Source organism: Macrobrachium nipponense, chromosome 24 (assembly GCF_015104395.2).
Source record: "Macrobrachium nipponense isolate FS-2020 chromosome 24, ASM1510439v2, whole genome shotgun sequence".
Lineage (NCBI taxonomy): Eukaryota > Metazoa > Arthropoda > Malacostraca > Decapoda > Palaemonidae > Macrobrachium > Macrobrachium nipponense.
In genome coordinates, this window is record NC_061091.1 from 64,065,471 (window position 1) to 64,080,104 (window position 14,634).

Below are 14,634 nucleotides of genomic sequence, written 5' to 3' on the forward strand. Positions count from 1 at the left end.
ACCCCTTGTTCGAAAGCTTACGACCTACACCTATCCAGCTGCCGCTAGTACCTTCCTATTGTAAAATGACCGAAGGTTTGTATGCCGTGTCGGAACAAACTCACAATATTATATCACATAACACAAGAATATGGATATGCACTGAAAATAGAATCCTGTCAATGGTAGGCAGAAACACTGGTGGTAAGCCATGGAGAAAATGGCATCATGTCTTAACTTTATCAGGGAGCACAGAAGAATGAATATCAGTAGCATATCTTCAAGGATCTGGTCGTTGGCTAAGCATGAGCGCTGGAACTGTTTTCATTTGCGATGCTTTGCTTCATGTACCAAGTTGCACTCTGCACAGTTAAAAGACTATTTCTTGATTTGTAATATGTTAATATAATGGAAAAAAGCTAACCTGCAGGACATGATGAGGAGCTCGACTGGCAAGACACTGCATCATCCACTCGAGGGGAGGAGACAAGACGCGTACTGCCAGAGCATCCTTGTCTTCTCCCATGTTGATATCAGCTTCCCCCTCAGGCCACAACCCCTAGTAAAGGACAGACATTATCAGATACCAATTAGGACAGATACATAATCCTTTTATGAACTCTTAACACTTTGATATTAGAAGTTTGAAGGTTTATGGATGTAAATGAATTGCAAAAATTAGGTTTACAGATTGAAATGAATTGCAAACATGACATCTCAATGAACTATGTACAAATGTTAAGAAAAGTTAAGCCCTATACAGCACAGCCACTTACTACTAAACACATTCATATGCTCAACAAATTAGATGTAAATATGTTTGGTTCAAATGTGCAGTTAAAGCTTTAAAAATATATTTGAGAAAATGTTCTAACATTATTAACAATAAAGTACATTCCTTATCTCGATCAATATAGGTTAATTATGTACGTACTTTCATGTGAATGAAACATTTTTTTTAAAACCAAAGTTAGAGAAGCAGGCTGCTAAACGGTTACCACTATACGTATAAGGCATTTCCTATTGAGACTCTTAAGCAATACCTGTTTCAAAGTCTGCAAAAAATCTTCGACGTTCTCAGTGATATACTGTGTCAGCTGAGGAGCTACCTCCACCCCCATTCGGCATAGAAACATTCGCGCATAGGAAGCAATTAAAGGATCCCCAATTCCTCTAATCATGCGAGTCAGACAGACAAAGCCTTCTTCGCCCTCTCTGAAAAAGTCAAGCTATAAAAACCCACACTTGGATAACAATAACATAATTTAGGCTAAGTATTACGCTAAATTTAAGGAAATACTAGAAAAATTTCAGAAAGTACCTGATTTGGCTTTTGATTATATAAAATCAAATCACAACTGTGGTCAACATGTCACAAATACAATACTCTCAAGAAAAGAGATATGAAGTAATTAATTAAATATCCTACAATAATAGTATAAATGTTTGTTATCTTCTATGCCAGATTTTTTATAAGGATACTTGTTCTGACTACATTACAGTCACACCCCAGTAGTCCAACTGCCTTGTGACTTTGGTATTGGATAACTGAAAAACTTGGGTGATGGGGACAGCCTACAAGTAGTGGCTCACGTGAATAATAATATACTTTGTTTTCATAAACTTCATCCTGAATGATATATAGCTACAATTAGGGATACTATAAAACTTTGCTTATCCTCTCCACTGAATGCTATTAAAAGCCCAGCTTATGATAGGCTAGGCCAACTATTATGATTAGAAGCAAGATGGGAAATAGTTACAAAAATGACCAAAAACTCATTGAGACATCATCTCTTCTCTCAGGATATGTATCAAGTTAATGAATGCCAAATCAAAGTTTACCTCTCTCTGCGCAAGCAACTGAGAAACAAAAAACTTTTGCCTAGTAATAATTTTCTCATGAAATGTACCAGCTTTCTCTTGACTTGCTGGGCCAAAATTATATACTATGTACTACTTATTCAGACCTCTTAACAAATAACTACTAAACAGCATCAAGTTTAACTACTTTTATGTCAAGAACTTCATAAGCTCAATATCAAAATCTGCTTAATCTATGGTTTCTCCTTTCTTTGAGTTCACAAAATCTCAAACTCCCTCTGTATATAATATAATATCCACTTACTGGACACTAAGAAGAGCATAACAAGGTAAGTAAGAGAAGCTTCAAGGTATAGCCTCGGAAGCAACTCTCTTCATTGATGCCACCTTGTAGAACCAATTGCGTGCTGTTTCTTGTGCTTCTAATAATCCATAGTCACTGCTACCATTTGTAGAACTGCAAGCAAGTTAAACAGAATATCAACAGATATTTGTAGACAATCACACACACTATTAAAGTGTGTTTGAAATTATTTTATATATTATAAATAATAATATAATACAACAACACTCTGCACTAGTTGCTCACAGTACAGCCTGTAAATTGTAAATCAACAAATAAAAAATATGTTCTTTACGTAAATTCTTATTTCATTTATACATGAACATCCACCTGGTAAGAATGGTTAGCCGAGTTCTAATTGTTAACTTGAATGAAGGGAACCGATGATTTCAGAGCAAGCACCCACAACTAAAACGTTCCAATTTTACATGCTACATCCATCACTTCTAGTCTTTTGTGGGGATACAAAATTTACAAACAAAACAACTAAAACAGACGAGACAATGAAAAAACCTGAAAGGTAAATATAGAAAGTTGGTCTGCTCTGTTGATATTTGCAGTGAAATAAAACTTTATAAAAAAATCAATATATTGATGTACCATTCACCTTACTCATCTTCAATTTTCGCCTCTCATTCAAGATCAAATCGTTCAGAAGAAACTCAAACGTGTCTAGGAATATTTCAGTTGTAATGACATAATCCTGATTTTCTGGAGTCTCCAGCCAGCATGCTACCCCTGCCATATATCTAATATTATTTTTCTTAACTAACTGTTCATATATCCTCATCACATACCCAAATCACTCTAACAACTGAGAGAGTACGTAACTGATTTTTATGCCTCTAAGCAGTCCATATTTTTGCTAATTCCCCATCTGGAATACCATCTTCCTAGCCTACTCCAGTCATGAATAGCAGCAGTCTGTCACATCTTTCCAGTCTCTATTTGTTCATAAAAGTGTCAGTCTTGCATCATGATCACAGGTCGCACTTCTGCCAAAAGTTTACAATGCTATTTACCAAAGGAATACATAATCTTTTTCGCCAGCCTTCTCATTTTTTTTTTATTTTCTACGTCAATACCTCCCAATGCCAGACTCACAATGCAGCATGTCACTAAGTTAACAGAAACAATCCTCCTTCTAGTCTGCCTGTCCATCACTGCATAACCAGCCTTATCCATCTCTTCACCAGTAACTTTTCAAATATATACTTGGCATTAAAATCCTTTACTTCATTAAACCTTGCAATCCTGAACATTGCCTGTGACATTACCAAACTACTCATATCACTAAACTTATTTTAATCCTTTCTGATTTTGATGACAAAAGTGCACCATTGCTTTTCCCGCATGTATATGTGCTTCTGATTATATAAAAGTATGAAATATCAGTAGTATAAGATTTTAAGTAATTTTGAAATCATCATTTTGACTTCTTACTTTTGATGTTCCCTTTTTTTAACATCCTATAAGCATGTAAAACTGTTCACATTGAAAATTAAACAAAACTAGCATTCTTCTTCCTAGCTTAAACCCATTTCTGGGCCTACCCTGTGTCGCTCCGTGAAATGGTTCCTTTAGCACTCATTTCTAGGTATAAATATTGCTAAATATACCAGAGAAAAAAGCTATATGGTAATGCCAGAATATTCTGGCTCTCTCACCTTTATTTAAGGTGTCGGTATGGTATCTGGGGCGAGTGTAACCACTACCAGAAGTCCCCTGCCATTTAGTCTCTTCCTTTCTCAATGTCCCTCGTCTACAGAGGAGCCGTTCTAGGACCCCGCTACCCACTACTGCTACGGCTAGTGCTTTGTTTACCATTCCTTTCGTTAGCACTCTCCACGTTGCACGTGTTTTTTCGTACTGTGTTTCCATTTGGAATTATCTCTTTCCTCATCGTCATGGAACGTCAAGTTGCTGCTTCATATAAGTTGAGTACTGCAATTAATGTTTGATCTTGTTTTAAGGTAGCGATAGGCGATAAAAACATTTTTAATTTGATTATATATGAGGGAGCGGCAGCCTGCGCGTTGCCATCCCCACGCCGCCATTTCGTGGTTCGCTACCCGCGTATATTTACGCTCCTTTAGATTCCCAATTAGTCCCCTATACTAATTGGAGTCGATTTTCAAACATTTAGCAGTTCACCATTCGTTTGTTAGATGCTTTCATTATTGACTGACGTCTAAGATTTTGTCCGATCGCGGGGGATAACCTACTGACCGAACCGTATACTCTCAGGACGTAGCCTAGTTCAGTTAGCCTTATTTACATCTTGAGGTGGGCATCCCAACCTATATTATAATCAAGGTGTATTATAGGCTATATTATATATTTCTGGGCTCAGCTCGTGTCGCTGCGCGAAATATCCCTTTAATCCATTATTTCTAAGGTAAATGCACTAACACATACCAGAGAATAAATAAAATAAAGAAAAGGTCAGTACTACTGACTCGCTCACCCTCCAAGAGGGTGTCGGTATGAACACTAGGGCGAGTGAGACCACTACCACGAACCTACTTTACCAATAGAAATCTCCTACTACACAACCCCCACAAGAGGGGAGCCGACCCACAGAGTGGGCAGCAACTACTACTACTCCATCCCATGCTGCCGACTGCTGCGCCTCTGGTGGACATCCTTTTAAGTTAGCGCACTGTGTCACACCGTACCTTTTTTGCTCGTGTTTTTTGTGCCCCTTACAAGGATTTTACTAGATAGGAGCGTTCAGCCATCGCAGCAGCTAAGTTAAGTAATCCGTTAATGTTTTCTCTATTTGGTTTTTTCCAGCTTTGAGTCAGTATTTGCCATTTTTTAGGTATAAATACTGGCTCTTGGTCGGAAGCATGGCGGCATTGTTCTGCCTCGTGGCGGGTTCGTTCTTGGTCTTCCATACCTAGAACCTTCCCTTGTTACTTTACGCTCTATTGCTAGTTATCTATATTATGTTAGGGGTCCAGCCTACTTGGTTTATGTCATGCATGCATGTCTTCTTTACCTTGCGTAGGCATCTTCCATCCAGACCCTAGGCCAGCTCTTAGTATCGGCCCCGGCTAGCTTTGAGTGGTAGACTTTCTTTCGGGTTAGTCGTACACTCCTGGATTTTTTCTCCTACTGATTTACTTTCTTACTTTATTTTAATTTAATTTAGTAATTAAGTATTTTAGGTTAGCCTACGGCGTCTGGCATATTACGTAGCCTAGGTCCTGTATTTCATGGTCCCCACCAGTTTATTGCTTCCTCTCTATCAGTTTCGGTTGCTTCTCTATAGCATCTCACTGATTAGTTGGTTGCTTTAACCTAGGCTATGTTTTTTGATGTGTTTTTCTTATGTTACCGCTCCGTGGTCACCATGTGATCGCGAAGCAGCCAGGCGCCCGTCCAGTCACCCTACCCTCCTCCCGCTCTAACCATAGAGCCGGGGGAGGGAGGTCTGTCCTCGCTCGCTCCACATACCCGTGCCTGTCTCCCTCTCTCCCTAGGCGGAGGGAGTAAGGGAGGCTGGACAGACCCAGGACTGGACTTAAACCGTTCTCTTGCTTCATGGTGCGCTGGGGTGACGGTAGGTAGGGGGATTGGCCTTCCCCCTCCGTTGTTACTCCGTTGCCCCATTGTTTGCTCGAGTCTGTTTCGCCCTCTCGCTCTTCCTCCTTCCCGGATTGTTGGTGCTTTTATCTTACCGGAGCTCCGTCAATCACGTGGAAGGTTGCTAGTTCACCCTTGCGGGCGGACATCAGGCATACAGTTTGGTCTTTTCTAACCATCCCGTCTCGCTGATATCGCGACACGAACACCGCCGCGCACCGGAATTATTCCGGTACTTAGTGCTATTAGCTTAAGTGTTTTTGTGTTTATTTTAAGCTATCATAAGTTTAATTTAAGCTAGCTAAGCCGAGTCCCTCCCTTACCCACGTTGTCACACCGGACCTTTCCGGGGTTATAGCCTATTCAGGCGGTAAGGGTGGGTTTTTATGCCCAAAATGCCCAAAATTTTTTCGCGCTCCGGCATGCAGCGGAGTTCTATTAGCCTATTAGCCTGTAAGTGATGTCTTTTAGGGTACTCATGTATCTTTTCACTTACAGACCACCAACTGTGAGTATCCAGGATGCAACGCCATGCTCCAGGACCCCTGTGGACATGAAGTCTGCAGGTCCCACGCTCCATGCGCGACTCCACACGGAATCTGCAGGTCTGGTTCCACGAAACCTGCACCATATGTTACGATCTCGTGAGTCAGTTCTTAGACGGGGTAAGTATTCCCAACTCCGTTCGGTAATTCCAATAAATGTTTTAGATCTTAAGTTTAATTTTAATCTTTTATTTTAAGCTTAAGCTCTTTTTATATTGGATGGTACATCCCCTATGTCTTTAGACTAAGCCTATTATTACTTAAGTTTTAATCTTAAGTTTACACTTAAAACTAATGAACGCCCTCTCTTCCAGGCTCCCCGCCGTTAGAGATACCGCTCTGGCAACCCTGAGGGCTTGGGTCAGCGGATTCGGGAAGAACGCCGCCAAGGGACACCCGCCCTACATTCTAGAGAAGAGGTTGGCTGTCCTAATCTTCCCCGGCGGCAAGTTGACGGGTTACGTCGACCCGGCAGAGGCAGCCCCGACTATGGCGGCGATTCATCAACAGCTCGCCGCTTCGATAAAGGAACCAGGCCAAGATATCTCGTCGGACGTCGCGACACTTGATTTGAATATAGAGCCCATGGTAGGTGTTGAACGACCTGTTGGTCGAGGTAGGTACGTTGGACGCCCAAGGGCTTCCCTTGGGCGCCACTGGGTCTTCTACTCCTCTAACTCTCACTTCCTTCCAAGGCTTTAAGGCAGGAGCTGAGCTCCGTTATACTTCTCCTGATGCTTCCGTAAGACCTAAGGTCAAGGGCCAGAAGGTTGTAAAGACCCTCAAAAGACGTCTCGTCGTCCAAAAAGACTTCGTCGGCGTCAACGTCTCGTAAGTCTCCGGCTGCAAACCCCGGAGCAGAGAGGTCTAAGAGCTTCTGTTTCAAGCTCCAAATCCTCAAGAGCAGGTCTTCCAAGGATAGGCACGTACTCCGGCTGAGCCAGCAGTTTCTCCTCTCCCCTTGGTACCTGTTCCAAGTTACCCATCCACCTCCGCAGCAGCTCCGGTTTTTGGATCCCAATGCTGGACTGTTGCAACACATGGGAGACTTGGTCGGCTCTCTGAGGAGCAGCATGGAGCATATGTTCTCCCGGTTGTCCGACAGGATTACGTCTCAGGACAACATCATCGCCGGACTTAATCAGGCCCCTCTAGCTACTCCCCCAGCTTTCGGCACCGGACTAGCTCAGCTCCCTCCTCATGACTCTCTGCCTCCGTTCTCTATGAATAACCCCTGAGGGTGGCGTCATACGCCCCTTTCCAGGACGGTCTTATTTCCATTCCGGAGTGTGGTACTCGAAGGATTGAGGACTTCGAGTTCTACCCGGAGGGTCTCCAACCACCGTTCATTGGCTACGCCAGACTCACTGACGCAGCCATGACTAGAGATGACAAAGTCCCTAAGGAGACAGTCCTCTACTCACGTGACCAGGCTCAAAGAGAATGGCTCAGGTGTTTAGAGGATATGGATTGTTCAAATACGAGAATTCAAGCCTTCAAGAGTCCCTTCACCATTTTTTACGATGGAGGAGGGAACTCCTCTTCCCTTTCTCAGCAAAATAGCAACGGTCCACTATCCCAGCGGCCCAGAAAGGGGAGTCGTTGCCACAGCTAAGGGAATGCAGACCCCACATCTCCTTTGCTTCCCTTCACTCGGAGAATTGTGGGAAGATTTGCCCAACACCTTTTCGGCGGGCAAACTCAAGCCAGACTGTGCTATGGATCAGTTTGGTGCGAAGAACTGCCTAGGCTTCCGGACAGCCTCATTCAAGCTGAATTTGAGGCCAAGCTAGGCTAGCCAGGTCCATTATACCATGGCAATGACGGAAGTAGCGACTATTTCTTACGGTTTCTGAGCCGCTCTTTCAAGCTTCTCACCAAGTCACTGACGCAAACAGTCCATCTGACATGTTTGAGTTCGCTACAGCCAGAACTAACTGCCGGAAACATGTCCTCCAGGAAGCAACTATTCGTCATGAGCCGAATAAGTTGCTTTCATCCAACATCTGGGGGCAGACCTCTTTCCTGATTCAATGGTAAAGGAGGTCCAGGCGGAAGCGACAGGCTTAACCAAAGCCTTAAGGATCGTTGGGGTCTCACTGCAAAGAGACGCCAAGACCATCAGCAAGAGGTAAGTCTCAGCGGAAACTGAAACGTTTATCACCTTACCAGAAAAAGCAACAACGCTTCACCCAGGCTGTTTCGGCTGTTCCGTTGGTACAATCAGCCCAACCCTCTACTTCTAGGCTCAATCACAGCCCATCTACGTGATTTCCCCCCCAGCCTCAACCTTCCACCTCCTACGCTGTCTCCCCAGCCTTCAACCAACGTGTTCGAAGGCCAGGCCTTTCAGCAATACGACCGCTTTGGCAGGGGAGGCAGAGGTAGGGGATCCTTTCGTCAGAGAGGATCAGGAAGGTCTCTCAACAGGGGAAAACACTTCCGGGGAGGCCGCGGAGGTCACTCAACCCAGCAGCAGTGAGAGCTCGAAGGTAGGAGGGAGGCTGTTTCTCTTCCGGCACCGGTGGGATTCAGCAAGTGGGCACAGAGTATTGTTGTCGAAAGGCCTGGGTTGGAGTTGGGGTTGCGATCCCCCTCCATCCAGACCTTTCCTTCACTTCCATCAAAAGAAATGACGGAGTATGCGGAGGACCTCCCTCAGAAAGGAGCAATAGCGAGAGTCAACAGATTAAATTCAAGGTCGCTTATTCAGCGTTCCAAAGAAAGGCTCACAAAAAAGAAGGGTAATCTTAGACTTGTCCCGCTTAAACTTGGCCATTCTTCGCTGCGACAAGTTCAAAATGCTGACCATCTCGCAGGTGCGGACCTTATTCTTCCCCGTGGGGCCGTCACCACCTCTATCGATCTTACAGACGCATACTATCATATCCCTATTGCAAGACATTTCGCCCTTATCTGGGCTTCAAGATAGGAGATCAAGCATTCTCCTTCAAGTAGTTCCCGTCGGTCTGAACGTGGCACCCAGGGTGTTCACGAAGTTGGCGGAAGTATCGTCCAACAACTGAGGTCTCAGGGGATAATGGTAGTAGCGTATCTCGACGATTGGTTGATTTGGGCTCCAACAGTCGAGGAATGTCACAAAGCCACACTGAAAGTAATCCAGTTTCCTAGAGTATCTGGGGTTCAAGATAAACAGGACAAAATCAAGACTCACTCCGGAGTCCAACTTTCAGTGGCTGGGCATCCAATGGAATCTATCCTCCATACTCTGTCGATTCCATCAGCCAAGAGAAAGGAAATAGCGAAGACAGTGAAGCAATTTCTAGAACACAAATTTGCTTCAAGGAGAAGCCAGGAAAGAATCCTGGGTTCCCTCCAATTTGCCGCAGTGACAAACATCTTGATGAAAGTCCAAACTGAAAGACCTAACCAGAATCTGGCGCTCACGAGCAAATGTCAGATCCAGGACAAGTTGTCATCAGTCCCACAGATTCTACGAATCGTCTACGCCCTTGGGCAAAAGTGAAGAACCTGTCAATATCAGTACCCCTTCAGTTTCCTCCTCCGGGGATTACCACATCCACACAGACGCTTCATTAAGCGGCTGGGAGGATATTCTCAGTTTCAAGAAGGTTCAGGAACCTGGCTGGTCACGCCCAGTTCCCGCCGGCTTCACATAAACGTACTAGAAGCGATGGCAGTGTTCTTGACTCTGAAAAGGTTACGTCCGCCAAAGAACTCCCACATAAAGCTATTCTGGACAGCGCAGTGGTAGTCCATTGCGTAAACAGGGGAGGCTCCAAGTCACGACATCTGAATCATGTCATGGTAGCCATCTTCTCCCTGGCGGACAAGTTCAGTTGGCACCTCTCCTCCCCCACCCATATAGCTGAGTGAGAAACGTCATAGCAGATGCTCTATTCCCGCTCAGTTCCTCTGGAGTCGGAAATGGTCACTGGACAACAGTTCGTTCCAATGGATTCTCCGGAGGGTTCCAGGTCTACAAGTGGATCTATTCGCATCTCAAGCGAACCACAAACTCCCATGTTATGTGGCCCCCAACCTGGACCCTCTGGCCTATGCCAACGGATGCCCTTGTCCATAGATTGGAACAACTGGGAGAAGATTTATGTCTTTCCTCCAGTGAATCTTCTCCTGAAGGTACTGAACAAACTCAGGACGTTCAAGGGTCAAGTAGCTCTAGTAGCCCCAGACTGGCCGAAGAGCAATTGGTACCCTCTGATTCTGGAACTGGGTCTTCGTCCTCTTCGAATTCCCAATCCCAGGCTCTCCCAGTCAGTACAAACGAAGACTGTGTTCGCTTCCTCAGGAATTCTCAAAACCCTAACTTTATGGACTTCATGAAGTTTGCGGCTAAAAAAAGATGCAGATATTGATCCACGAAATATTCTTTTCTTGGAATCTGATAAAGAGATTCAACTTTGAGACGTATGATGCTGCAGTCAAAAAGTTGGCACCTTCCTGAGAGAATCAGATATTAGAATCATGACAATCAATTCACTATATCCTTTTTCAGATCTTTATTTTGAAAAAGGCTTAGCAGCTAGCACTATTACGACAAACAAGTCAGCCTTGAAGAAGATTTTTCAACTCAGGTTCAACATAGACTTGACAGACCTCTTACTTCTCGTCTATTCCCAAGGCTTGTGCTAGACTTAGACCTTCAGTGAGGCCTACGTCAGTATCGTGGTTCTTGAATGATGTTCTAAAGAAAAAGCTGGCTTCAGAAACAGACAATACGACATGTTCACTTATAATGCTCTTAAGAAAAACTCTATTTTTATTAAGCTTGGCTTCAGGAGCTAGAATTTCAGAACTGTCGGCGTTATCCAGAGATCCGAATCATATAGAATTTCTTCCCACAGGGGAAGTTCTACTTTCTCCGGAACGTAGCTTTTTAGCAAAGAATGAGGATCCTTTGATGAGGTGGGAACCGTGGAAGGTTATACCCCTTCCACCAAGATGTTTCTCTTTGGTCCAGTATTGACCTTACGAGCTTTCTGTCCAGGACATCCTCATCCTCGTCGGTGAAGTAAACCCGGTGTAACCAGAATCAAGGTTTTATTCAGTAAACAATTCCACTACAGTAGTACACTGCAAATAAAAAAAACACATTGTTGAACACAGACATAAACATAAATAAACACTTGAGTTAACTAAGAAGGTACATAAATCACACTCCTTATGAAAGACAGTTTAACCAAGAATATACAAAAACACCAAAGCATAAAACTACAAAGGGGCATCATAAGTAACCTATACAAAGAATCAAGCATTGTACCATAATCTGGCAAGTCTACTGCTGTAATACGAGACACGTCATCAAGGAACCACAAAAGTAAACAAAAGCTATCGACCACTATGAGAAACGTTTATTTTTAACCACATTCTTCCCTTCTCAGTTAAGTTCACTTGGAGTAATCCTGAAGGTACTTTGAGGTTGCCTCACTCTCTCTGACCTTCGAAGTGGAGGAGGTGAGGCTACCTGTTGAGGACTGTACGGGATTCCTGAAGAGTGTCATGCTGGAGAAGCAATATCCACATGGGAGAGACCGCGTGCAATCTCCTGAGCATTTGCAACCGACAATTCCTCAGGAACCTCGGACTGAGATACAGGAACCCCAGCATCTGTACTTTCACGTTGTCACTAGCCATAGGAGCAAGATGTCTTAATGAAACCGTAGTCACCCTACCATCTGGAAGCTTCACATGAGCATACTCGGGGTTCGCCTCTACAATTTCAACCTCATCCACTAAGGGGTCGTTCTTGCTGTATCTTACATGACGTCTCAGGAGAGCAGGGCCTCCTTGGATGAGCCAAAGCAGGCAACGATTGGCCAGTGGTGGACCTTCTACTATGCAGGAAAAGGCGCTCATGAGGAGTACAGTTCGTGGAAGTGCACAACAAGGAGCGTATACAATGGAGAGCATCTGGAGAGCAGTTTCCCACTGAGACAACATCAAGGTTCCTTGTCTTAAGGGCTAATGTCAGAGTTTTCCATATAATTCCGTTATATTTTTCAGCCTGACCATTCCCTTTAGGGTTATAAGGTGTAGTGCGACTGGTAGCAACACCTTTCTTCATCAGGAAATCCTTCAGCTCTTCAGACATAAAACATGCACCCCTGTCAGTTTGGATGTACGCTGGCATGCCAAACAAAGCAAAAGTTGCACCAAACAACTGATGACAGTTCTAGTGGTCATATCTGCACAAGGGAAAACAAACGGGAACCTTGAAAATTCATCCACAACAGTGAGGAGGTACTTGTTTCTAGATTGAGAGGGAACTGGGCCTTTGAAATCTAAGTTCAACCTCTCGAAAGGCTGGGTTGCTTTGATCAGGTTGTCCCGAGGATTTGATGAATCGAGGTTTGTTTGAGCTCTAAACACACTTGGCAAGAGGTGGTAATTTTTCTCACTTCAAAATTCTTACCGAGTAAGGTAGATTCCGCCCCCGGACAAAATGCATCATGCGAGATATCCGGGCCGGGTGACATAGGATTTCATGAAGTTCTCGGAGTTTATCAGAAGTAGTGGCACCACAGATTCGGGAGAGAGCATCAGCTGGTATGTTTTCTGTTCCTGGACGGTATACTATGTCATAGTGAAAACTTTAGAGTTCAAACTCGCCACCTTGCTATTTTGTCATTCTTTATTTTACTGTTTGATTTAGAGTCAAACATAAACTTTACACTACGTTGGTCAGTGATGAGCTTGAAGTGGTGTCCAATTAAGTAGTGTCTCCACTTCCTCAATGCCTCCACTATGGCATAAGCTTCCTTTTCCACTGAGGAATGTCCTTGTTCACTGCGAGTGAGAGTGCGGGAAAAGAAAGCCACTGGGCGATCATTCTGTGTCAGAGTAGCTGCTATCGCATGATCAGAGGCGTCCGTTTCCACAGTGAAAAGAGAGGAGGGATCAATGGCCATTACCACTGCACTAGCAATGTCTTTCTTCAAGTTCCCGAGAGCTAGCAGTGCTTCAGTGGACAAAGGAAAACCATTGGCTTGTGTGAGAGGCGGATTTTCTCTGAAAATTTTGGTATCCATCTTGAGTAATGTGCAAGCAATCCCATGGTCATGCGAAGAGAAGCTGCATCTTTATGGGGTGAAAGATTCCACAGTGGTTGCAAGCATTTCGGATCAGGTTTGATTTCCCCATCCGTTACTGAATACCCAAGTAATCTAATGGATCTGACTTTGAAGTCACACTTCTTGTGGTTTAGAGTGAGATTGTACTCCTCAGCCACCTTCAAAAACCTCCGTAAATTCTGGTCATGCTCCTCCTCTGTCTCACCACACACAGTAACATTGTCAACATAAGCAAAAGTACCTCTTACTTTTTCTTTCTTAGGATTTCGTCAAGCACACGTTGAAAAGCTGCTACTATCCATTTTTCACTCCAAATGGAATGCGACTGAAACTCATAAAGTTTGCCCCCAGCTTCAAATGCAGTGTATGGTCTCTCTTCTTCTCTTATTGCAACCTGATGGTAAGCACTTTTCAGATCTAAGGTACTGAACACCTTGTACCGTGCAATGTTGTTCACCATCTCGTCGATATTTGGCAAGGGGTAGGCATCAAGCTCGTGAACCTGTTTATGGTACGAGAGTAATCTATACCATCCTCCTTTTCTGATTCTCCCCTGATGTCACCAGCACTTGAGCCCTCCAAGGAGAATTACTAGCCTTATTATTCCTTCCGACATCATACGCTCAGTCTCGGCTTCAATGAACTTCTTGTCACTCAAGGAGTATAATCTTGACTTATTAGCCACTGGTTTACAATCTGGTGTCAGGTTCTTGAAAAGAGGAAAGGAGGGGTCACCTTAACAACACCTAGTGAACATATCTTCAAGGGAGGTTTTCTCCTCCTCCAAAATCCATTTCCAGACCAAGAATGTTTCCTCGGAAGTCATGCCCTAGTATCACATCACTACATAAGCTTTGTAACACCTTCAGTTCAACACCGTGATAAGTCTCTCCTTGCAACTCCAAGTCCACAGTGACAGACCTAAGATGTTTGAGGACAGGGATTCATCAGCCATAGAGACTTTTCCATGCTCTGGAGACATAGTTAGTTTGTTTAGGTCCCACTACATCATGACGCACAAAGCTGTCTGAACTCCCAGTATCAATAAGGGCACTGACAGAGCTACCATTAAGCTTGAGAGGTGTTATGATTTTTTCAAGACACTTAGGGGAGGCCCCCACTATTGAAGCTAGCATTGCTGCGGAATGTTTTGGGGCTAGAAGAGCCACTCACCTGTTTCACAGAGCGGCACACCCTAGCATAATGCCCTTGCTTCTTACATTTCAACACACTGCGTCTTTAGCAGGACACTGAGTCCGGGGATGCCGGTTGTTCCCAC

The 14,634-nt window shown here is 44.0% G+C and overlaps 1 protein-coding gene across 1 annotated transcript in view; it reads right to left on the bottom strand.

The window, feature by feature from the left end:
* The window catches only part of LOC135203227 (VPS35 endosomal protein-sorting factor-like), a 40,800-nt gene extending 37,864 nt beyond the window's left edge, over window positions 1-2,936 (bottom strand). Inside the window, 5 exon segments of the mRNA XM_064232996.1 lie at window positions 404-538; window positions 1,023-1,208; window positions 2,191-2,260; window positions 2,393-2,400; window positions 2,754-2,936. Of these exon segments, the coding sequence (XP_064089066.1) occupies window positions 404-538; window positions 1,023-1,208; window positions 2,191-2,260; window positions 2,393-2,400; window positions 2,754-2,936 (582 nt within the window).
* Window positions 2,937-14,634: the final 11,698 nt, after the last annotated feature.